At 44.6% G+C, this 24,653-nt stretch overlaps 1 protein-coding gene across 1 annotated transcript in view; it reads left to right on the forward strand.

Moving 5' to 3' along the window:
• The window catches only part of vwa2 (von Willebrand factor A domain containing 2), a 100,638-nt gene that overhangs the window by 9,758 nt on the left and 66,227 nt on the right, over positions 1 to 24,653 (forward strand). Inside the window, exons 2-3 of the mRNA XM_072479446.1 lie at positions 826 to 887; positions 18,507 to 18,581. Coding sequence (XP_072335547.1) covers positions 836 to 887; positions 18,507 to 18,581 — 127 coding nt within the window. The 5' untranslated portion in view covers positions 826 to 835. The remainder of the gene's footprint in view (positions 1 to 825; positions 888 to 18,506; positions 18,582 to 24,653) is intronic.

A 24,653-nucleotide genomic window follows, 5' to 3' on the forward strand; every position in this document is an offset into this window, starting at 1 on the left:
GGAAGTCCCAGAATGTGTTATTAAAGAATAAGCTGAACATTCTGTTCTATTGAAAAGATGATTCCTATCGAATTACACATCAAAAGATATAACTTGAAATCTTCCTGTTTTTCACAGTATGGTAACGAATGAAGATTATTCCCTGTCGTCTATTCCCCAAGATCCATATAAATAAATTAACTCAAAGTAAAACCAGAATTTGGAAGTGTTGATGTTATTTGTCTAGTAACACTGAACGTGAGTCTTACTTTAATTAATTTAACCTGAAGTACTCTGAGATGGGAGTGTCTGCATGGTTCAATTGATGGTGTTCTTATTTTTGTGTCAGAAGCTGTGGTTTAAGTCCCACTTCACTGTTTATTCCAGGTTAACACTTCAATGTAGCGGTGCGGAAGTTGCAAGTGTTGCCTTGTGGATGAGCCCTTGAATCTCACCTGCTGTTCAAGAGGATATAAGAGAACCCGTGGAAAGGCTGGGGGATAAAAAGTAGGAGTGGTTGTCCGGGCAGCACTTATCCCTCGACTAACACCACCAAAATAGCTTAACTGGTTACTCTCTCATTTGGTGTCTGTGCTCAAAATTGACTGGTTTCCTTGCCTACATAAGAACCCTGACTTCATTTCAACAGTTATTCATTGCCTGTGAAGTGCAGGATGCTCAGCAGATGTGAAAGCTACAATATAAATGCAAAACTTCTTGTCTTTCTATTGTTTCACTTTCTTCGTTATTTCCTTTATTAGTTGGGGGATCTAGCATTGCTTCAAAAGCCAAGAAAGGAACCAGTAGAGGAGTTTGAATCACTTATGTTTCTGCTTTCATTTTTAGTTCTGCCACGATGGTTCGAGCACTCCCATTTCAGATTGTATGCACTTTACTGTTTATTCAAGGTACGTGAGTCCTAATTATTTCTTGCCCAGTGTGTTGTACTGTCAGAGAAATGAACAATAGTTTACAATGCAGGATTTTTTAAAAAATGCTACAGCTAAATATCATTACACATATTTAAAAATCAACATTTAACAATCATTCTGGTTTTTGAAATTTATTTTTACGTTCCATACTATAATCATATATTTGCATTTCTTAGCCTTTGTACTCTCTATTAAATATCACAGCCAGTTTGGAGTCTGCAGGAAGAGTGATCATCTTAGACCATGGCTTCACAGTGGCTGGGGACGTTTAGTGAGAGAGAACTTCGAGCTGACATGCTCAGCTGATTTACATGGCTGCTTGCTGCACAACTTGTAACACCATGGAGTTGAAATATTGGTTCAACCTAAAGTACTATAGAGCTGAAATGAAGCACAGGATTGGTCAGACATATTACCTTGGATGTGTTTTTGTGTGCTTCTTAGACTCTGCTATTCAGTCAGGAAGCAGAGGTCCTCTGGATTAATCAGCTTAGAATTCAGAAAAATACAGAGTTACAATACACATTAGACTGCTTTATTACGGGTAAAATTTGCAGCTTTCCATTTGTACTCGGTTCCCTCAATTATTCATCATTTAAAGGTCTGTTGAAATCGTGAAGAAAATAATGAATGTGCTTCCAGATGGAAATTCCAATTAATATTCCATAGAATCCCTGCAGTGCAGAATTGGCCCATTTAGTCTGCATTGATCCTCCGAAAGAGCACTCTACCTAGGCCCACTCCCTGTCCTATCCCTGCAACCCCACCTAACATGCACACCCGTTAGACTGTGGGAGAAATCCGGAGCACCCGGAGGAAACCCATGCAAATATGGGGAGAAAGTGCAAACTCCACACAGACAGTCATCCGTGGCCGGAATCAAAACCGGGTCTCTGGCGCTGCGAGGTTGCAATGCTAAACACTGCCTAAAAGTAACATCCAGAACACATTCAGCATTGCCAAAATAAACTTTTTTTTTGTATTCTCTTTCTACCTTCTCACAAGGGACATCTTGCATCCCAATCTGAGACTTACTATTGTTTACACCTGCACAAAAATGAGGCAAACACTACACGGATTGGTTCATTGGCTACTTTTGAAAATATAGATTGGTATCATAGGGACTTTTTATAAGTATGAAGTCAATGCCATGTTTTATCCGTGCAAGTTTGCAAGGATAATTACTACAGGGTAAGAGTCATTTAACTGTTCAATATATCTTGAAATTTTAAATGAAAATATTAAGGAAAGGAACATTTTCTCTTATTCTGTACAACCAGTATCAGTATTAAACCCTGTCACTTCAGGTATGGCAGTAAGTATGGATATAAATCTATAATTACATTACCTTGCAAGGTGTTTCAATCCTGACCCTAGGAGAATATTTCCTGCTCGTATAACATTAGCAATTCCCACATTCTTTTCCCATGAAGTCTTAGGCAGCAAGGTTTACAAATGAGTACAACTTACTGAGAACTGGGTTGAGTCTAACCAAGGCAATTTAACTCTAAATCTCTCAGAAAGAGAGCGAGCAATATCATACAAGCTACAGTAGTAGCCAGAATCGGGCCCATCGTGTCTTTATAAAGAACTATTTTTTTAGATTTCACAATATGCACAGAATTAACATTCCATGCGAACAGTGTTTTAAATGAGATGTGATCAAACTTTTGATCAGTGGGACTCTCATGCTTCACGCTGACAGCCTCGTTTTATTTTTATAAGACCTTCTTGAAAACTATGTGCTCTATGATTAGAATCAGCCTGTAAAACAACACACACTGTTAGCACTTTATGCTTACAGCATGTTTGTTGTTAAATACAGTGCCAGCATTGCATGCAATTACAGAGCATACTGAAATGATGCATTGCCCCCTCGCTCGGAAAAAAATCTAAAGTGGTTCAAAAAGCCATATATTGGGAGGCATGGTGGCGCAGTGGTTAGCACTGCTGCCTCACAGCGTCGAGTACCCTCGTTCAATCCCGGCACTGGGTCACTGTCCGTGTGGCGTTTGCACATTCTCCCCTTGTCTGCGTGAGTCTCACCCCTACAGCCCAATGATGTGCAGGGTAGGTGGATTGGCCACGCTGAATTGCCCCTTAATTGGAAACATTTTTTTAAAAATCCATATCATACTAAATTATTACAAAACTTAGATAAATGGGATAAGCATTTATATTTCAGCATTCTTAGATGTGAAATTCCAGACTCCCAATCTGAAATTCTAATAAAGGTATACAGGGCATGGAAATTCAGTAAAGGTACACAGGGCATGGAGATTCAGTAAAGGTACACAGGGCGTGGAGATTCAGGAAAGGTACACAGGGCGTGGAGATTCAGTAAAGGTACTCGGGGTATAGAAATTCAGTAAAGGTACACAGGGCATGGACATTCAGTAAAGGTACACAGGGCATGGAGGTTCAGTAAAGGTACACAGGGTATAGAAATTCAGTAAAGGTACACAGGGTATGGAGATTCAGTAAAGGTACTCAGGGTATAGAAGTTCAGTAAAGGTACACAGGGCAGTTGAAGATTTGAGCAGTGGACCCTTTCACTTACTTAACGCCCAGTGCTTGATAGTGCGATTTAACTTTTGACCTGTGGTGAGGTTTCCTGCTCACTCGCCCTAAAGAAGAGGTGTTGCCTGAAGGATATGCTTGATGGTTTGAACAGTGGTCCCCTGTTTCGTAGTTTACCTTCCCTTGTAGGCTATTTGCCTCCATTGATTGTGAAATGGTGGCGTAGTGGTAACGCCTCTTGTAATCCAGGGGACCAGGCTAATGCGCTGGGGACATGGGTTCAAATCCCACCATGGAATTAAAATTCAATTAATAAATCTGGAATATAAAGCTTGTCTCAGTATTGGTGACCAGGAAACTATCATTGATTGTCATTTAAAGAAAAAAGCCCCATCTGGTTTATTAATGCCCATTAGGGGAGGAAATCTGCCATCCAGCAAAGTCCACATCCCATGAAAGAAGTTTTTAAAACCCTCTTTCCTCACAACTACTGGGCCTCTTTAATCCCTTCATACCGAGCTGGGAGCTGATGAAATGTTCACAACTGAGACGGGCTGAATTGAGTGGCAGGAAGCCCTGCATCCCAGGCCTTTGAGCTAAAAGGTATGCACTCAGTCAGTTGCAGTGAAAGACTCTAGTCCCTGTTTCCGCAAACCTTGAATCCTTATGAAACATTGGGCTAACTAATTATAAATTTCATAATTTCACAATCAAAATTGTGTTAATGTGTTAATTACATAAATCTATATCAGGTTTTTAAAGTCTGGATTCCTTGTCTTATTCAATATAACCCGGAAAACCAAAATCTGTGCGATATTTATGAAATGCCTTCCCAGCATTTAATGTATATTTTTGTTTCAAGCAAGTCTTGTAAATTTCAGAGTACGATACCAAAAATCGTCACAAAAATAACCCCAAATAATCTTCTCTTAAGGTTTTCTAAGTCTCGAACTTCCAGGAAAAGGCAGTTGCATTATTGGATGAATGGCATGATGAGAATTCCACCTGTCAGTCCTCTACCTTAGTGCTGACCCCATCTCTAATCCTGGCTTAAAAAGGGGTGGACACTCATGTAATTTATCATGTCCCATCGAGGGGATGATGAGGACAACCAAGAGATTTTAGAATGTATTTGCGCAGGGCATGTTGCAAGTTCTGAGAGGCCATTGTGCTCTGTGTTTTTCAGTCCATTCATTTTTCAATCTCTGATGTTTGTTACTTAGCCCAATTTTGTACATTTTTAAAACCTCATTGAGATGTAGAAAGTCCTCCCTCTCAAGCTTGCATTGACCAGCCTGATTTGCCACCGTACCTGTTTAACGGACGTGGGTCTGTGGACCCCCAAAGTGTTATCAGAGTCCATATGGCTGGTGCAATGAAGAGTCAGGTGGACAACCTTGTGGGTTTTTTAAATTATCTCTACTATCTAATAATAATAATCTTTATTATTGTCACAAGTAGGTTTGCATTAACACTGCAATGAAGTTACTGTGAAAATCCCCTAGTCGCTACATTCCGGCGCCTGTTCGGGTACACTGAGGGAGAATTTAGAATGTCCAATTCACCTAACAAGCCCGTCTTTTAGGACTTGTGGGAGGAAACCGGAGCAGCCTCAGGAAGATTGGATCAGATCCTGGCCACAACCAGATTCTGAGAGTTGACATCCTGTCTCAAAGCTAAGACCAGTCATAGAGTATTGGTCAGAATTGTTTCTTCTGAAGTTAGGAAACCTCATGTAGATATTTCCCATCAGTTTCTAGTGGGAAAATCTTCCAAGATACAATCACACCCCCACCTCCACAACCCCATCCCTCAACCTCCATCTATTCCAAGTTGCAAGGAGACCCCCTCCATGTTTAAAACCCGTTTGTGATCTGACCCCAATCAAGGCCAGGTGGGAGGCGGGTTGGTTGTTAGGTTAGAATGTGTCAGGTGAGGATGTGGCAGGTGAATCAAACACCTGTGCATGGGGGAATGGAGGGTTTCTTGAAAGGATATCCTCCACAATTAACTTTTCTAAGACTTTATTAATTACAATAATTTCTCAGTGACTTATCCCAACTCACTGTTCAGTAATTCTTTTCTAGAAGCTCCACATTTCCTGCTGAAAATAAATGACATCGCTGTTGCTGCCTCTCCCACCTTTACTGAATCTCCATGCCCTGTGCACCATTACTGAATCTCCACACCCAGTGTACCTTTACTGAATCTCCATGCCCTGTGTACCTTTACTGAATCTCCACGCCTTGTGTACCATTACTGAATCTCCACGCCCTGTGCACCTTGACTGAATCTCCACACCCTGTGTACCTTTACTGAATCTCTATGCCCTGTGTACCTTCACTGAATCTCCATGCCCTGTGTACCTTTACTGAATGTCCATGTGCTGTGTACCTTTACTGAATCTCCATGCCCTGTGCACCTTTACTGAATCTCCACACCCTGAGTACCTTTACTGAATCTCCTCGCCCTGTGAACCTTTACTGAACCTCCACGCCCTGTGTACCTTTACTGAATCTCCATTCCCTGTGTACCTTTACTGAACCTCCACGCCCTGTGTACCTTTACTGAATCTCCATGCCCTGTGTACCTTTATTGAATCTCTATGCCCTGTGTACCTTTACTGAATCTCCACGCCCTGTGTACCTTTATTGAATCTCCACGCCCTGTGTACCTTTATTGAATCTCCACGCCCTGTGTACCTTTACTGAATCTCCACGCCCTGTGTACCTTTACTGAATCTCAATGCCCTGTGTACCTTTGCTGAATCTCCACGCCCTGTGTACCTTTACTGAATCTCCACGCCCTGTGTACCTTTACTGAATCTCCACATCCTGTGTACCTTTACTGAATGTCCATGTGCTGTGTACCTTTACTGAATCTCAATGCCCTGTGTACCTTTGCTGAATCTCCACGCCCTGTGTACCTTTACTGAATCTCCACACCCTGTGTACCTTTACTGAATCTCCACGCCCTGTGTACCTTTACTGAATCTCCATGCCCTGTGTACCTTTACTGAATCTCCATGCCCTGTGTACCTTTATTGAATCTCCATGCCCTGTGTACCTTTACTGAATCTCCACGCTCTGTGTACCTTTACTGAATCTCCTCGCCCTGTGTACCTTTACTGAATCTCCACTCTCTGTGTACCTTTACTGAATCTCCACGCCCTGTGTACCTTTACTGAATCTCCACGCCCTGTGTACCTTTACTGAATCTCCATGCCCTGTGTACCTTTATTGAATGTCCATGCCCTGTGTACCTTTATTGAATCTCCATGCCCTGTGTACCTTTAATGAATCTCCATGCCCTGTGTACCTTTACTGAATCTCCTCGCCCTGTGTACCTTTACTGAATCTCCTCGCCCTGTGTACCTTTACTGAATCTCCACGCCCTGAGTACCGTTCTTGAATTTCTGTACCCTGAGTACCTTTACTGGATCTCCATGCCCTGTGTACCTTTACTGAATCTCCACGCCCTGTGTACCTTTACTGAATCTCCACGCCCTGTGTACCTTTACTGGATCTCCATGCCCTGTGTACCTTTACTGGATCTCCATGCCCTGTGTACCTTTACTGAATCTCCACGCCTGGTGTAGCTTTACTGAATCTCCATGCCCTGTGTACCTTTACTGAATCTCCCTGCCCTGAATACCTTTACAGAATCTCCCAGCCCTGAGTACCTTTACCGAATCACCATGCCCTGTGCACCTTTACTGAATCTCCATGCACTGTGCACCTTTACTGAATCTCCCTGCCCTGAGTACCTTTACTGAATCTCCATGCCCTGTGTACCTTTACTGAATGTCCATGTCCTGTGCACCTTTACTGAATCTCCACGCCCTGTGCACCTTTACTGAATGTCCATGTCCTGTGCACCTTTACTGAATCTCCATGCCCTGTGCACCTTTACTGAATCTCCATGCCCTGTGTACCTTTACTGAATCTCCCTGCCCTGTGTACCTTTACTGAATCTCCATGCCCTGTGCACCTTTCCTGAATCTCCCTGCCCTGAGTACCTTTACCGAATCTCCATCCCCTGTGCACCTTTACTGAATCTCCATGCCCTGTGTACCTTTACTGAATCTCCCTGCCCTGTGTACCTTTACTGAATCTCCATGCCCTGTGTACCTTTACTGAATCTCCATGCCCTGTGTACCTTTACTGAATCTCCCTGCCCTGTGTACCTTTACTGAATCTCCATGCCCTGTGCACCTTTACTGAATCTCCCTGCCCTGAGTACCTTTACCGAATCTCCCTGCCCTGTGCACCTTTACTTAATCTCCACGCCCTGAGTACCTTTACTGAATCTCTATGCCCTGTGTACCTTTACCGAATCTCTATGCCCTGTGTACGTTTACCAAATCTCCATGCCCTGTGTACCTTTACTGAATCTCCACACCCTGAGCACATTTACTGAATCTCTACACCCTGAGTACACCCTGGGATCATGCTTTCGACGGTTCTGACATTGTCTCACTCTTGATAAACCCTGCCACCTCATTCCCAGAGTCCTCAAGCGCCAAGAAGTCTCCACCTCAGTACTGTCATATTCCACAATCTCTCTTCAGAACCTTTAAAATCCATTTGTGCCCTTCAATGTTTCTGTACTCTATGATCCCTGCTATCCTCCCAATTCTATCAACCTCAATAGCTCCACATCTCTCCACAATAATGCCACTCAGTTTATCTAACCTAATCAATCAATCTTTCCTACCTTGCACCTACCTGCAAATTGGAAGATACTCTATTGTATGATAAACTTTTAAAAAGAAAAGAGGTAAAGAGTGTGAGTGCACTTTAATCAAATCCACTTCTTTCCAGCTTCCATGTAAATTGTATCTAGCCATAGATTTGAGCTTAAAAATCTCACTAATAATTCTGCACAACTAATAAAAATGCAGTTATACCTAGTCAAACATGATCGACATTAATAATGCATTTCACGTTATATTGTATGAAACAATGAATGATTTTATGGGAGACCTGTGTATATATAAACTGAATCTCCATGCTCTGTGTACCTTTACTGAATCTCCATGCGCTGTGTACCTTTATTGAATCTCCACGCCCTGTGTACCTTTACTGAATCTCCACGCCCTGTGTACCTTTACTGAATCTCAATGCCCTGTGTACCTTTGCTGAATCTCCACGCCCTGTGTACCTTTACTGAATCTCCACGCCCTGTGTACCTTTACTGAATCTCCACACCCTGTGTACCTTTACTGAATGTCCATGTGCTGTGTACCTTTACTGAATCTCAATGCCCTGTGTACCTTTGCTGAATCTCCACGCCCTGTGTACCTTTACTGAATCTCCACACCCTGTGTACCTTTACTGAATCTCCACGCCCTGTGTACCTTTACTGAATCTCCATGCCCTGTGTACCTTTACTGAATCTCCATGCCCTGTGTACCTTTATTGAATCTCCATGCCCTGTGTACCTTTACTGAATCTCCACGCTCTGTGTACCTTTACTGAATCTCCTCGCCCTGTGTACCTTTACTGAATCTCCACTCTCTGTGTACCTTTACTGAATCTCCACGCCCTGTGTACCTTTACTGAATCTCCACGCCCTGTGTACCTTTACTGAATCTCCATGCCCTGTGTACCTTTATTGAATGTCCATGCCCTGTGTACCTTTATTGAATCTCCATGCCCTGTGTACCTTTAATGAATCTCCATGCCCTGTGTACCTTTACTGAATCTCCTCGCCCTGTGTACCTTTACTGAATCTCCTCGCCCTGTGTACCTTTACTGAATCTCCACGCCCTGAGTACCGTTCTTGAATTTCTGTACCCTGAGTACCTTTACTGGATCTCCATGCCCTGTGTACCTTTACTGAATCTCCACGCCCTGTGTACCTTTACTGAATCTCCACGCCCTGTGTACCTTTACTGGATCTCCATGCCCTGTGTACCTTTACTGGATCTCCATGCCCTGTGTACCTTTACTGAATCTCCACGCCTGGTGTAGCTTTACTGAATCTCCATGCCCTGTGTACCTTTACTGAATCTCCCTGCCCTGAATACCTTTACAGAATCTCCCAGCCCTGAGTACCTTTACCGAATCACCATGCCCTGTGCACCTTTACTGAATCTCCATGCACTGTGCACCTTTACTGAATCTCCCTGCCCTGAGTACCTTTACTGAATCTCCATGCCCTGTGTACCTTTACTGAATGTCCATGTCCTGTGCACCTTTACTGAATCTCCACGCCCTGTGCACCTTTACTGAATGTCCATGTCCTGTGCACCTTTACTGAATCTCCATGCCCTGTGCACCTTTACTGAATCTCCATGCCCTGTGTACCTTTACTGAATCTCCCTGCCCTGTGTACCTTTACTGAATCTCCATGCCCTGTGCACCTTTCCTGAATCTCCCTGCCCTGAGTACCTTTACCGAATCTCCATCCCCTGTGCACCTTTACTGAATCTCCATGCCCTGTGTACCTTTACTGAATCTCCCTGCCCTGTGTACCTTTACTGAATCTCCATGCCCTGTGTACCTTTTCTGAATCTCCATGCCCTGTGTACCTTTACTGAATCTCCCTGCCCTGTGTACCTTTACTGAATCTCCATGCCCTGTGCACCTTTACTGAATCTCCCTGCCCTGAGTACCTTTACCGAATCTCCCTGCCCTGTGCACCTTTACTTAATCTCCACGCCCTGAGTACCTTTACTGAATCTCTATGCCCTGTGTACCTTTACCGAATCTCTATGCCCTGTGTACGTTTACCAAATCTCCATGCCCTGTGTACCTTTACTGAATCTCCACACCCTGAGCACATTTACTGAATCTCTACACCCTGAGTACACCCTGGGATCATGCTTTCGACGGTTCTGACATTGTCTCACTCTTGATAAACCCTGCCACCTCATTCCCAGAGTCCTCAAGCGCCAAGAAGTCTCCACCTCAGTACTGTCATATTCCACAATCTCTCTTCAGAACCTTTAAAATCCATTTGTGCCCTTCAATGTTTCTGTACTCTATGATCCCTGCTATCCTCCCAATTCTATCAACCTCAATAGCTCCACATCTCTCCACAATAATGCCACTCAGTTTATCTAACCTAATCAATCAATCTTTCCTACCTTGCACCTACCTGCAAATTGGAAGATACTCTATTGTATGATAAACTTTTAAAAAGAAAAGAGGTAAAGAGTGTGAGTGCACTTTAATCAAATCCACTTCTTTCCAGCTTCCATGTAAATTGTATCTAGCCATAGATTTGAGCTTAAAAATCTCACTAATAATTCTGCACAACTAATAAAAATGCAGTTATACCTAGTCAAACATGATCGACATTAATAATGCATTTCACGTTATATTGTATGAAACAATGAATGATTTTATGGGAGACCTGTGTATATATAAACTGAATCTCCATGCTCTGTGTACCTTTACTGAATCTCCATGCGCTGTGTACCTTTACTGAATCTCCCTGCCCTGAGTACCTTTACTGAATCTCTATGCCCTGTGTACCTTTACTGAATCTCCACACCCTGAGCACATTTACTGAATCTCTACACCCTGAGTACACCCTGGGATCATGCTTTTGAAGGTTCTGACATTGTCTCACTCTTGATAAACCCTGCCACCTCATTCCAAGAGTCCTCAAACACCAAGAAGTCTCCACCTCAGTACAATGTACAATATTCCACAATCTCTCTTCAGAACCTGTTGTTAAGATCATTATTCTTTTTTGAACCAGGCAGAATTGAGATGGGTTTCTGTGTTATGTATTAACATTATTGTATCGAGGCTATTGGGTAATTTATTGGGTGGTATGTGTTCACATTGAGTCACTCTGACCTGTTTTATGTGTGATTGAGACCATTACTTTGGCAGGAAAAGATTTCAGTCCTTTGTCTTCTAAATCGCTGGCTTTGAAAGCAGACCAAGGCAGGCCAGCAGCACGGTTCAATTCCCATAACAGCCTCCCCGAACAGGCGCCGGAATGTGGCGACTAGGGGCTTTTCACAGTAACTTCATTGAAGCCTACTTGTGACAATAAGCGATTTTCATTTCATTTAATTTCATGTTACAACTGAATTACATTAAATCTGGCACTAAATCCGAGAGTATCATGTTGGCAAAGTTCCTCCACATGATTCAGTTACATCTATTTTCATCCTTTACTGAGCAGTAAGTGATGTCAAACAAGTTCCATACTTAAAAATAATCATGTTTCCGGGATACAAAACCTAATATCTTCTTGCACAGTACATTACTGCCGAGCATTTATGTCTGTCTCTCACTTTCTCTTGAGGTGTGTTTCTGAATTATCATACACACTATATTTTAAATGGCATTTAAATGCAGCAACCCGCTGTGTTCATTTGTTGTTGAGATAATTTCTTTCAAACATGCAAGTAAAATAGTTTGCATACTTTGATAAGAATAGGTTTTCGAAGAAGAAAATTGGATCTGAAAAGTATAGGGAAGGAATGCGACTTTAAAGTCCCAAGCAGTTTTTGAAATGTGCATTTGGCTTCCATAATTCAACAGGTTAGATAACTTGTACAGCTGATACACTCAAAGCTTATCGTAACTGGAAACTTAGAAAAATCATATATTTTTTTTAAAGGTTATGATTAGGGTGAGATGTCAACTTAATCGCAAACATCCTCCAAAGCAGACTTAGAAGCTTACCAACAAATGTTATTAGGACTAGATGTCTATTTTCCTATTGTTTCTTGTCTTTGAGCTTAGTGGTGCTCAGAGCAAATTCTCCAACACTCCTGCTAGAAGGTAACTCTTTCTCAAGGCAGTCAGAGGTGGATTGAAATGAACTATGACTTGTCGTCCTCTCTACCTTCCAGTCTGAAGTGCATGAACTGGGGCCGGTTTAGCTCAGTTGGCTGGACAGCTGGTTCGTGACACAGAGCGAGGCCAGCAGCGTGGGTTCAACTCCCCTCCCGGCTGAGGTTATTCAAGAATGCTCTGCCTTCTCAACTAGCCCCTCGCCTGAGGTGTGGTGATCCTCAGCTTAAATCACCACCAGTCAGCTCTCCCTCTCAAAGAGGAAAGCAGCCTTTGGTCATCTGGGACTATGGCAACTTTACCTTGTATTAACTGATAACTGACAAGTTGCACCTTTGAAAAATGAAAACCGCTTATTGTCACAAGTAGGCTTCAAATGAAGTTACTGTGAAAAGCCCCTAGTCGCCACATTCCGGCGCCTGTTCGGGGAGGCTGGTACGGGAATTGAACCGTGCTGCTGGCCTGCCTTGGTCTGCTTTAAAAGCTAGCGATTTAGCCCTGTGCTAAACCAGCCCCTTGTGAACATAGTGTGACAAAAAGCATTCTAAGGGACTCTCTTTAGTGTTTATAATTTTCACTCAGCATTAACATTACTTGTTCTAAATGTCATTGTACAGACTAAGATCATTGGGGACGCGTTTATTGAATGTTGAAAGGTAGATCAGACTTTTTAAATGGATAGATAACTGCTACTCATGTTAATGTGTTTGTTTGGAAACAGTTTTGCAGGTGATGACAAGACTGTACTTGAAGATTTTAGCTTTGCAGCAGCTGTTTCTGGTTGTTTTGTTCCTTGTCCAAAAATGATTCGTCGTTACGAGTTATAACTCGGGGAGCAGCTGTGCTCCGTTTCCAATTCCAGACACCCTCCCCTGTGGTCGTAGACTGCAAACAGCATCTTGAGAGATAAGAAAAATTGTAGTGTATGGTTTTGTGCACTAATTTCTCAACCTACATGTGGTCACGGCTAATCCAACATGAAGCAGAATTTTCTAAGGTAGCCCTGTGTCAGCTTATGGTGTGGGATGTTGATGGCTCAGGAATAGCAAACTGTTGGGGAAGTGGATTATCCCTACAATGGGCTATTCATGGAGCTAAACACATGTTTCTGTCAAAGGTAAAATAAAAACAATATCTTATTAAAAATGGATCCTGCGAACAGTCTGGTGTTTCAAGGCAGTGTGAGACACATAGACAGTTGGACTTAGTGGGATTTATGTAGCAACTTTCACAATCTCAGGATATCCCAAAGGGCTTTTCAGCTAATAAAATACCTTTGAAGTGTAATTTTAAAAAATGATTTGCATTGACATGGTACTTTTCACAATCATCAGACATCTCGAAACACTTTCCAGCCAATGAAGGATTTTTTGAAGTGTAGTCACGAATGTAGGACATCTGGCAGCCAAAATGCACAGAGCAAATTCACGTAATCAGAAAGGCAATTGTGACCAGAAAATCAGATTTTTCTTGTGAAGTTGATTGAGGGATGAATATGGATAGTGGAGTGTCAGCTTTGATGTTTGCGCTCAAGCCCTGGACATGGAAACTTGGAGGCAAGAATGCTGTCAACTGAGCCATGACTGACACTCATGGATAACTCTGAAATCTCACCCCTAGCTGGGCATACTTACACCCTGCAGGGCCATGTATTCTGAGTGCGAATTTGTCTACCATAGCATTATACAATGGTTACGGCACAGTTAGCGGTCATTTGGTTTGTCTAACCACTGCCCCTTCTGGCTCGCTGCAAGAATAATTTAGCTAGTCCCACTCCCCTGTTCTTTCATAGCCCAGTAAATGTTCTCTTTTCAGGCGTTTTTCCACTGAGGAGCACCGCTCGCCGGAACTCCTCTGTGCAGAAGGAGATCAGGATCCCATTGCTAAATAGCGTCCAGATCTCTCAACCCCCTGTTAACGAGGGGGAGGCAGTGGATGTAGTTTATTTTGACAAAGTCCCACATCGTGTGTAAATCAAGCACATAGGATTAGGGGTAGTGTATTGTGATGGATGGAAAACTGGTTGGCAGATAAGAAACAGGAATGAACGTGATTTTTTCCAAATGGCATGCAGTGACTAGTGGGATACCGGAGAGGTCAGTGCTAGGACCCCAACTATTCACAATACATAGAAATGATTTAGATGAGGGAACTAAATGTAATATCTCCAAATTTTCAGATGACACAAAGCTGGGTGAGAGGCTGAGCTGTGAGGAGGATGCACAGATCGTTCAGTGCGATTTGGACAAGTTGAGTGAGTGTGTAATTGCATGGCAGATGCCGTATAATGTGGATAAATGTGAGGTTATCCACATTGTTAGCAAAACCAGGAAGGCAGATTATTACCTGAATGGCTATAGATTGAAAGAAAGGAATGTGCAACGAGGCCTAGGTGCCCTTATGCACAGTCACTGATATTAAGCATACAGGTGCAGCGGGCGGTAAAGAAGACAAATGATATATTGGTCTTCATAGCGAGAGGATTTGAATACCTGAGCAGGGTTGTTTTGCTGCAATTACATAGTGCCTTATTGAGATAACACCTGGAATAGTATGTGCAGTTTTGGTCTCCTTATCTAAGGAAGAATGTTCTTGCTATAGAAGGAGTGCAGTGAAGGTTTATCCGACTGATTCCTGGGATGGGGGTACTGACGTATGAGGAGAGATTGAGTCTTTCAGGATTATAATCGCTGGAGTTCAGGAGAATGAGGAGGGATCTCATAGAAACCTATAACATTCTAACAGGACTTGACAGAGCAAATGCAGGAAGGATGTTCCAATGGCAGGGGAGTCTATAACCAGAATCACAGCCTAAGGACACAGGGTAAATCATTTAACACAGAGATGAGCCCTTCTCGCTTGTTCCGCCATTCATTATGCTCATGGCTGCTCATCACGTTCAATACCCTGAATTTCCCTTCCCTTCATATACCTTGATTCCGTTAACCCCAAGAGCTATATCTAGTTCCTTCTTGGAATTACAAAACATTTTGGCCTCAACTACTTTCTGTGGTAATGAATTCCACAGGCTCACCACTCTCTCTGGGTGAAGAAATTTCTCCTCACTGCAGTCCTAAAACTTACCCTTTATTCGCAAACTAAGACCCCTAGTTCTGGACTCCGCCACCATCGGGAACATTCTTTCTGAATCTACCCTGTCTAATCCTTGTTAGTATTTTGTAAGTTTCTATGAGATCCCTCTCATTCTTCTAAACTCCAGTGAATATAATCCTACCAACTTAGTCTCTCCACATATGACACTCCTGCCATCCCAGGAACCAGCCTGATAAACCTTTGCTGCACTCCCTTCATTTCAAGAACATCCTTCCTCAGATAAGGACACCAATATTGCACACAATACTCCAGGTGTGGCCTCACCAATTCCCTATACAATTGCATTAAAACACCCATATTCCTACATTCAAATCCTCTCGCTATGAGGGCTAACATACCACTTCCCTTCTTTACTGCCTGCTGTACCTGCGCACTTACTTTCAGCAACTGATTCACGAGGACACAAAGGTCTCGTTTTAGTATCCACCTCTCTCAATTTACATCCATTCAAATAATAATTTGCCTTCCTATTTTTGCTACCAAAGCAGATAACCTCACATTTATCCATATTATACTGCATCTGCCATGACGAGACGGAACCTGGATGCCAGCCTGGTACTGCCAAGATGTACAGCTGGCACTGCCATTTGGCAAGGGCACTGCCTGGGTGCCAGACTGGCAGTGCCAATGTGCCAAGCTGGCATTTTCCCCGCATTGTGGATTTGGGCCTGGGGTTGCCTTGCGCTGGTGCAGGGAGGTATGTGTGTGTGTGTGTGGGGGGGGGGGGGGGGGTAATGAGTCCCCCCCTTTTATCGGTGAATTGGGGTTTTGGGGGTGTTTGGGGGTCAGGTCAGGGGATTGAGTGATCTGGACGCCATTTAGAAATGGCGTCCTGATCTCCTGCACAGAGGAGTTCCGACAAGCGGTGCTCCTCAGTGCAAAAAAAATGGGACTAAGTGCGGCTTCATTGGACATTCCCAGCTGAGGCTCTGTATCTACCCGAATGTGCGTTAGGTAGCATTGTGTTTCTTGGCGTTCGGAGCAACAGGAGATACCTGGCTAAACTCGCTTGCTACGGGGACTCTGTTCCCGTTGGGTAGATTACGCCCATTGTAGTTTTCAGGAAGGATTTAGATATAGCTCTTGGGGCTAAAGCGACCAAAGGATATGAGGGGAAAGTTGGATGGTCAGCCATGATCATAATGAATGGCAGAACAGGCTTGAAGGGCCGAATGGCCTATTCCTGCTCCTATACTCTATGTTACTCTGTTAATCACCTAACACTTCTCCTCATTAAATGTTAGCTGCCACATGTCCCCACCATTCCAGCAACCTATGTGTTCTTGAAGTCTATCGTTTTCACAGTTCGCAATACTTTCAGGATTTGCGTCACCTGCAATTTGTGAAATTTATTTTGTTGTACATATCAAGAAAATCTGTGTCCCAAGTACCAATCTCTGGGGAATCATATGGTGTACCTATCACCAATCTGAAAATCAACCTCACCACTACACTTCATTTCCTGTCAGCCAGCTTCATATCCATGTTGTCACAGCCATTATTATTTCCTGGGCTTTAACTTTTCTGTAAAGTGTTGACTGTGCTGTGCTCCATTGAACACTGGTACCAATAATGATAGCGTTTTAGATTTTTTAATCACATTCTATATACCGCCATATTTCATCATGGGGAGGAATAATGTCAACATTGAAGCTGTGTTTTTCTATTTGATCTCATTATTGCTCTGGAATTCTAGGGTGTGATTTAAGTGGAACAAGATCTATGTCCGGCTTTGGGCACGTTTAGAGGGGTGTTTTTCGGCAGCTGCAGTGTTGAGAAACACCCCACCATTCAACGGCACTTTGCTGTTTTCTTTTACCTCGGGGAGTTTCTCTCCACCGAGACCACACTTAGAATCATTTCCTGCTGACAAACCCAACAGGAAAGGCTCCTCGCAGATCGGGGAGCCATTTTGTATGGCTGCTCCAATCCCCCCCCCCCCCCCCCCCCCCCAACTTCAGGGAGGCCTCCAGGGACAACCCTCAAATCCCCCTCCAGCTGGTAAAGCCACCTGCGCCCGATCCCTCGCAGTGCCAACCAGCCACCTGGGCACTCTGGCAGTGCCATCTGGGCACAGAGGGTGGTATTGCCAGGCTGGCACTGTCAGGGTGTGAGGCTGGCAGTGCCACGGTGCCCTGTCCCCAACCACCCGGGGGCCTCTGATGGACTGAGAGACCAAGGTGGCATTAAGACTGGTCCACGTTTATGAAAAACTGTACTAAACGATTCCCTGCCGAGGTCACCCAGGCGCGGGCATAATGTCCCGGGCATCAGGAGAATCCCACAAATGCACAGTTAAGTGAGCCAAAGGGATCATTTAAATATGCTGTCTTGGGTCAATCCCAGTGAGGGCAAGATCCAGATCGCGATGTCTCACGAGACTCCGTTAAACCTCGCGGGCGTTTCGAGTGTTGGAAGTCTCGGGAGAGGCCTCTCGAGAGATTCAACAGTCTTGTGCCAACATTAAGTCGGGCGCGCCGAGGCAGCTAAATCACCCCCCTAATGTGAGTGCCAGAACATGCTGGAAACCAATGTAATAAGGAAAATGAACATTGTACCATGGAAGAGATGAATGAGCACAGCGCCTTCAGGCATGCTGACGCACCCATTATAAACGCATACTTTAATACAAGATTCGGCTAAAGCTGTGGTTTGAGATGATTTAAAGTCTTGTTGATGGGTTTTCCACCAGTTTGTGAGTGTTCTCTAGTTATGTGGCTAATTGTGAGGTTCTTGAGGCTGTGAACATGTAATTGGAAGGAGTAAAGACTCTGAGGAATTTGAAGTATCAGTGAAGTACCATATTGAATAGCCCCTGGTTGCCACATTCCAGCACCTGTTCGGGTAGCAGAGGGAGAATTCAGAATGTCCAAATTACCTAACAGCACGTCTTTCAGGACTTGTGGGAGGAAACTGGAGCACCCGGAGGGAACCCACGCAGACACAGGGTGAACGTGCAGATTCCGCACAGACAGTGACCCAAGCCGGGAATTGAACCTGTGACCTGGCGCTGTGAAGCCATAGTGCTAACCCTTACATAGTGCCCTTACTGCCCAAATCCAAAGATTCTCTCAGTTGTGTAGATAATCTTGTGCTTTATTTAATCGCGCATTATCTAAATAACATTTTACATGACAGCAAATTAAAAAGGCTGGCATTCTGCAGACTTGTAAACTTGTTTTTTTCCCTATTTCAGCCTTGTCGTCCTTCTGCTTGCAAAAACTTGACACTGATCACGGAACGGTTGTGAAGATTTCCAGTGCTGGACAATGTAGGTGACATTCTTCCTGGATTCAAATAACTTCTCGAGCAATTGCCACTTGGATGGCTGCAAAGTTCTCAAATTAGCAAGTAGCATTCCACGTTCAATTACAAAGAGCAGGTAGAAATGACGTGAAACATTCTTCGGCTTTCTGGAGACTGTCTAAAGACGAGCTTTCTTCAAGTTAAACATTTGGCTTCCTCCCACCATAGTTGTAAATCCTAATTATTCACTTGACACGTCAAAACAGATCCGGCATAAATATCAGGCATAAATATGTGTCTAAGAAATAAATACTTTTTTGCAGGTATAATTTGTGTCAAATGAAGTCTGGGAAGCTGGTGCATATTTTTCATTTCATCACAGATCTACTTTGCAAAAATTAAAGGATTATGTTGATTTTCCCTTTTTCATTTTATGTTTCCCACTAAAGTTTAACTTTGGTAAATCCAATCTGCTTGTTGTTACTGCAATTCTGCTTCTGTCAGCTAGGAGGTGAAGACACTTTGCAATGAAAATGACCTGCATGACATTGATACTGGGCTACCAACCATGTGCACACTCTTGGGTATATAATTTATGTATTGTTCATAAATGGATTAAAGGAGGGTGTTCTTACTACTGTAAATTCGCTAATGATACCAAGCCAAATTATGATTAAATCTTTCAAATGTGTCAAAATACTACTGAATGGATAGAGTAGGGAGTGGCAGATAATAATCTTTATTGTCACAAGTAGGTTTACATTAACACTGCAATGAAGTTACTGTGAAAAGCCCCTAGTCAGCACATTCCGGCACCTGTTTGGGTACACAGAGGGAGAATTCAGAATGTCCAAATTATCTAATAGCACGTCGTTCGGGACTTGTGGGAGGAAACGGAGCACCTGAGGAAACCCACGCAGACACTGGGAGCACATGCAGACTCCGCACAGACAGTGACCCAGCCGGGAATCGAACCTGGAACCCTGGCGTTATGAAGCCATAGTGCTAACCACTATGCTACTGTGAAGAAATGTACTAGGAGCCAATATGATGCACAATGATACAGGAAGCATGTACATGGGGCAGCACGGTGGTGTAATGGTTAGCACTGCTGCCTCACGGCGCAGAGGACCCAGGTTCGGTTCCAGCCCGGGTCACTGTCCGTGTGGAGTTTGCACATTCTCCCCGTGTCTGCGTGGGTATTACCCTCACAACCCAAAAAGATGTGCACGGTAGGTGAATTGGGATGCTAAATTGCCCCTTAATTGGAAAAAAAGAATTGGGTGCTCTAAATTAAACAAAAGGAAGCATGTACATTATTGAATGGCTGATCCACTGATCAATGTGCAATGGTAAGAAAGTATTTTTAAATGTAATTTTCTTTTCTAAAGTCACACTTGAAATATTTGGCTTGTAACAATGGCTTAATTTAACATTACTCTCTGAATATATATATATATATATATATATATTTATATATATATATATATATTCAAGTATATTTATTAAGGTTTTGCATTTTAGAGAATAACACAACAAAATGACAAAATAGGCAATCACGTGATGTGGGCGCGGGCTTTGGCTCTGCTCGCCTTTTCAATCCGCCTTTTCATCCCAGTGCATATTTTTTATTTGTCCTTTCTTGGGCTACATGGCTTGCGCAATGTCCTGGAAAGTGTGTGGTAGGTGTCTTTGAGAGATAGAACCGAGATAAAATGCTGAAATCCTTGTTTGTAATTGGCGGCTGGAGTGGGCTGGGGTGGGGTCCTGCTTACAGTGGCGCAGTTGAGTGGGGTTTTCACCTTGGCGGTGTTGTGTGCATCGGGTAATGGCTGCCAACAGAAATGTTGTCTTTGCTGAAAATGTCGGCTCTGTGGTGCAGGTCATCAGGGTTCATTTCCAAGAGCTGCGGGATACTTTTGTGGGGGGGGGGGGGGGGGGCTGGCAGTGGGGGGGGGGGCGCGGGGAGCGGGAGGGGAGGAGAGCACAGGGTTTCGCTCTATGCGGACGACCTGCTTCTGAACGTTTCGGACCCAATAGAAGGGATGGAAGAAATCATGAGGACTTTAGGGGAATTTGGTCGGTTTTCGGGGTATAAGCTTAATATGGGAAAGAGTGAGATGTTTGCGGTCCAGGCGAGGGGACAGGAGAGGTGACTGGGAGAGCTGCTGTTTAGGTTATTAAAGGGAAGCTTTAGGTACCTAGGTATCCAAGTGGCGCGGGAATGGGACCGGCTGCATGAATTGAATCTGGCCCGGCTGGTGGACCAAATGAAGGACGATTTTCGGAGATGGGACGCGCTTCCGTTGTCTCTGGCTGGGAGGGTGCAATCGGTGAAGATTTTTAAAAAATTAATTTAAAGTACCCAATTAATTTTTTCCAATTAAGGGGCAATTTAGCGTGGCCAATCCACCTAACCTGCACATCTTGCAAACGGTGAAGATGACGGTCCTCCCGAGATTCCTATTTGTATTTCAATGTCTCCCCATCTTTATTCCGCGGTCCTTTTATAAGCGGGTCAACAGAATGATAACGGGCTTCGTCTGGGCTGGCAAGACCCCGCGAGTAAGGAAGGTAATACTTGAGCGGCGTCAGGGAGAGGGCGAGCTGGCGCTGCCAAATTTTAGCAACTATTACTGGGCGGCTAATATAGCCATGATCAGGAAGTTGGTGGTGGGGAGGGGTCAGCATGGAGGCGGCTTCATGTAAGGGCACCAGTTTGGGGGCATTGGTAACTGCGCCTCTGCTATTCCCGCCGGCACGGCACTCCACCAGTCCAGTGGTGGTGGCGGCCCTGAGAGTTTGAGGCCAGTGTAGGCAGCATGTGGGAGCAGTGGGAGCATCGGTTTGGGCCCCAATCTGTGATAATTACCGGGTTGCCCCGGGGAGTATGGATGGAGGGGTTCCGGTTATGGCGGAGAACGGGGATTGAGAGGATGGGGGATATGTTCATAGAGGGGAGATTTCCGAGTATGAGGGCGTTGGAGGAAAAGTTTGGGTTGGCAAGGGGAAACAAATTCAGGTATCTGCAGGTGTGGGGCTTCCTTCGTAAACAGGTGTCAACCTTCCCGCTCCTACCACCAAGGGGGATTCAGGACGGTAGTTTCCAGAGGGTGGGTAGGAGAAGGGAGCGTCTCGGACATTTATAAGGAGCTTATGGGGTCGGGGGAGTCGCAGACCAAGGAGCTGAAGCGCAAGTGGGAGGAGGAGCTCGAGGAGAGATAGAGGATGGTCTATGGACAGAAGCGTTGAGTAGAGTTAACACGTCTGCAGCATGTGCCAGGCTCAGCCTGATACAATTTAAGGTTGTTCACCGGGCTCACAGGACAGTGGCCCGGATGAGCAGATTCTTTAGGGTGGAGGACAGGTGCGCAAAATGTGCGGGAGGACCAGCGAATCATGTCCTCATGTTTTGGACATGTCCAAAGCTTAGGGGATTTTGGCAGGGGTTTGCGGACGTCATGTCCACGGTGTTAAAAACAAGGGTGGCGCTAAGTCCAGAGGTGGCGATTTTCGGGGTGTCGGAAGCCCCGGGAATCCAGGAGGAGAAAGAGGCAGACCTTTGCTTCCCTGGTAGCCCGGAGACGGATACTATGAACAAGGAGGGACTCAAAGCGCCCAAAGTCGGAGACCTGGCTAGCAGACATGGCTAGCTTTCTCTGTTTGGAGAAAATCATGTTCGCCTTGAGAGGGTCACTGTTAGGGTTCACCCGGAGGTGGCAACCGTTCGTCGACTTCTTTGTGAGTATTGTGCTGCTGCTGGTTCTTGTCTGACCCAGTGTAAGTGGGTGGGGTTCTCAGGTGGTGGTGGGAGGGGGCTAGCCCTCTCTCAAAGGATGCCCTATTGATGGGTGTCTTGAAGTGATGGAGGTTCTTCTCCTGGACTGCGTACCCACCCTGGCTAGGGTTAGAGTGATTATCCTTTCCTTCCTTGTGTGAGAGGGGCTGCTGCATTGCCTTCCCTCTTGGGTGAGGTTGGGTGTGTGTAGGGTGTGGGTTTTGGTATTGTGTGGAAGGTCCTGGGCACATTGTTTCCTGCGTTTTCTTTTTGGATGGTGCTTGGCTAGGTCAGGCCCTGCGTGGCTAGTATCCTGTTGTTCCCAAGAATTGGAGGTACTCCCTTTTGAGGGAGCACATGAGGGGGGCCTGGAGAGGCTGGGGTTTTCCCCTCGGCGAGTGTGGTTCCATCCTTCTTGCCTGATGGCTGGCTCTTGGGTGTGTCTAGGAACGCTGCCCGAGAATTTGGGGGTTTGGATTGAATATTGAATCTCTATTCCGTTTTGTTTTGCTTCTTTTTTATGTAAGGTATTATTTTGTAACTTTATGGTGTCAATTTCTAAAACGTAAAATCCTAATAAATATTCTTATTAAAAAAAAAATACAAAATAAGACATCTCCATACATAACGTACATCCATACACATACTTAAAAAGCAAGAGGGTAGCCAGGGAAAGGGTTGGCCCACTGAAGGACAGGGGAGGGAATCTATGTGTGGAGCCAGAGGAAATGGGCGAGGTACTAAATGAATACTTTGCATCAGTATTTACCAAAGAGAAGGAATTGGTGGATGTTGAATCTGGAGAAGGGTGTGTAGATAGCCTGGATCACATTGAGATCCAAAAAGATGAGGTGTTGGGCGCCTTGAAAAATATTAAGGCAGATAAGTCCCCAGGGCCTGATGGGATCTACCCCAGAATACTGAAGGAGGCTAGAGAGGAAATTGCTGAGGCCTTGACAGAAATCTTTGGATCCTCACTGTCTTCAGGGGATGTCCCGGAGGACTGGAGAATAGCCAATGTTGTTCCTTTGTTTAAGAAGGGTAGCAAGGAAAATCCAGGGAACTACAGGCCGGTGAGTCTTACGTCAGTGGTAGGGAAATTACTGGAGAGAATTCTTCGAGACAGGATCTACTCCCATTTGGAAGCAAATGGACGTATTAGTGAGAGGCAGCATGGTTTTGTGAAGAGGAGGTTGTGTCTCACTAACTTGATAGAGTTTTCCGAAGAGGTCACAAAGATGATTGATGCAGGTAGGGCAGTGGATGTTGTCTATATGGACTTCAGTAAGGCCTTTGACAAGGTCCCTCATGGTAGACTGGTAAAAAAGGTGAAGTCACACGGGATCGGGGTGAGCTGGCAAGGTGGATACAGAACTGGCTAGGTCATAGAAGGCAGAGGTGCTTTTCTAATTGGAGGGTTGTCACTAGTGGTGTTCCGCAGGGATCTGTGCTGGGACCTTTGCTGTTCGTAGTATATATAAATGATTTGGAGGAAAATGTAACTGGTCTGATTAGTAAGTTTGCAGATGACACAAAGGTTGGTGGAATTGCGGATAGCGATGAGGACTGTCAGAGGATACAGCAGGATTTAGATCGTTTGGAGACTTGGGCCGAGAGATGGCAGATGGAGTTTAATCCAGACAAATGTGAGGTAATGCATTTTGGAAGGTCTAATGCAGGTAGGGAATATACAGTGAATGGTAGAACCCTCAAGAGTATTGAAAGTCAGAGAGATCTAGGTGTACAGGTCCACAGGTCACTGAAAGGGGCAACACAGGTGGAGAAGGTAGTCAAGAAGCATACGGCATACTTGCCTTCATTGGCTGGGGCATTGAATATAAGAATTGGCAAGTCATGTTGCAGCTGTGGTGCAGAAGAGATTTACCAGGATGGTGCCTGGTATGGAGGGCATTAGCTATGAGGAGCGGTGGAATAAACCCGGTTTGTTCTCACTGGAACGACTGAGGTTGATGGGCGACCTGATAGAGGTCTACAAAATTATGAGGGGCATAGACAGAGTGGATAGTCAGAGGCTTTTCCCAAGGGTAGAGGGGTCAATTACTATGGGGCATAGGTTTAAGGTGCAAGGGGCAAGGTTTAGAGTAGATGTACGAGGCAAGATTTTTGCACAGAGGGTAGTGGGTGCCTGGAACTCGCTGCCGGAGGAGGTGGTGGAAGCAGGGACGATAGTGACATTTAAGGGGCATCTTGACAAATACATGAATAGGATGGGAATAGAGGGATATGGACCCAGGAAGTGTAGAAGATTGTAGTTTAGTTAGGCGGCATGGGCTTGGAGGGCCAAAGGGCCTGTTCCTG

This window comes from Scyliorhinus torazame, chromosome 16 (assembly GCF_047496885.1).
Source record: "Scyliorhinus torazame isolate Kashiwa2021f chromosome 16, sScyTor2.1, whole genome shotgun sequence".
NCBI lineage: Eukaryota > Metazoa > Chordata > Chondrichthyes > Carcharhiniformes > Scyliorhinidae > Scyliorhinus > Scyliorhinus torazame.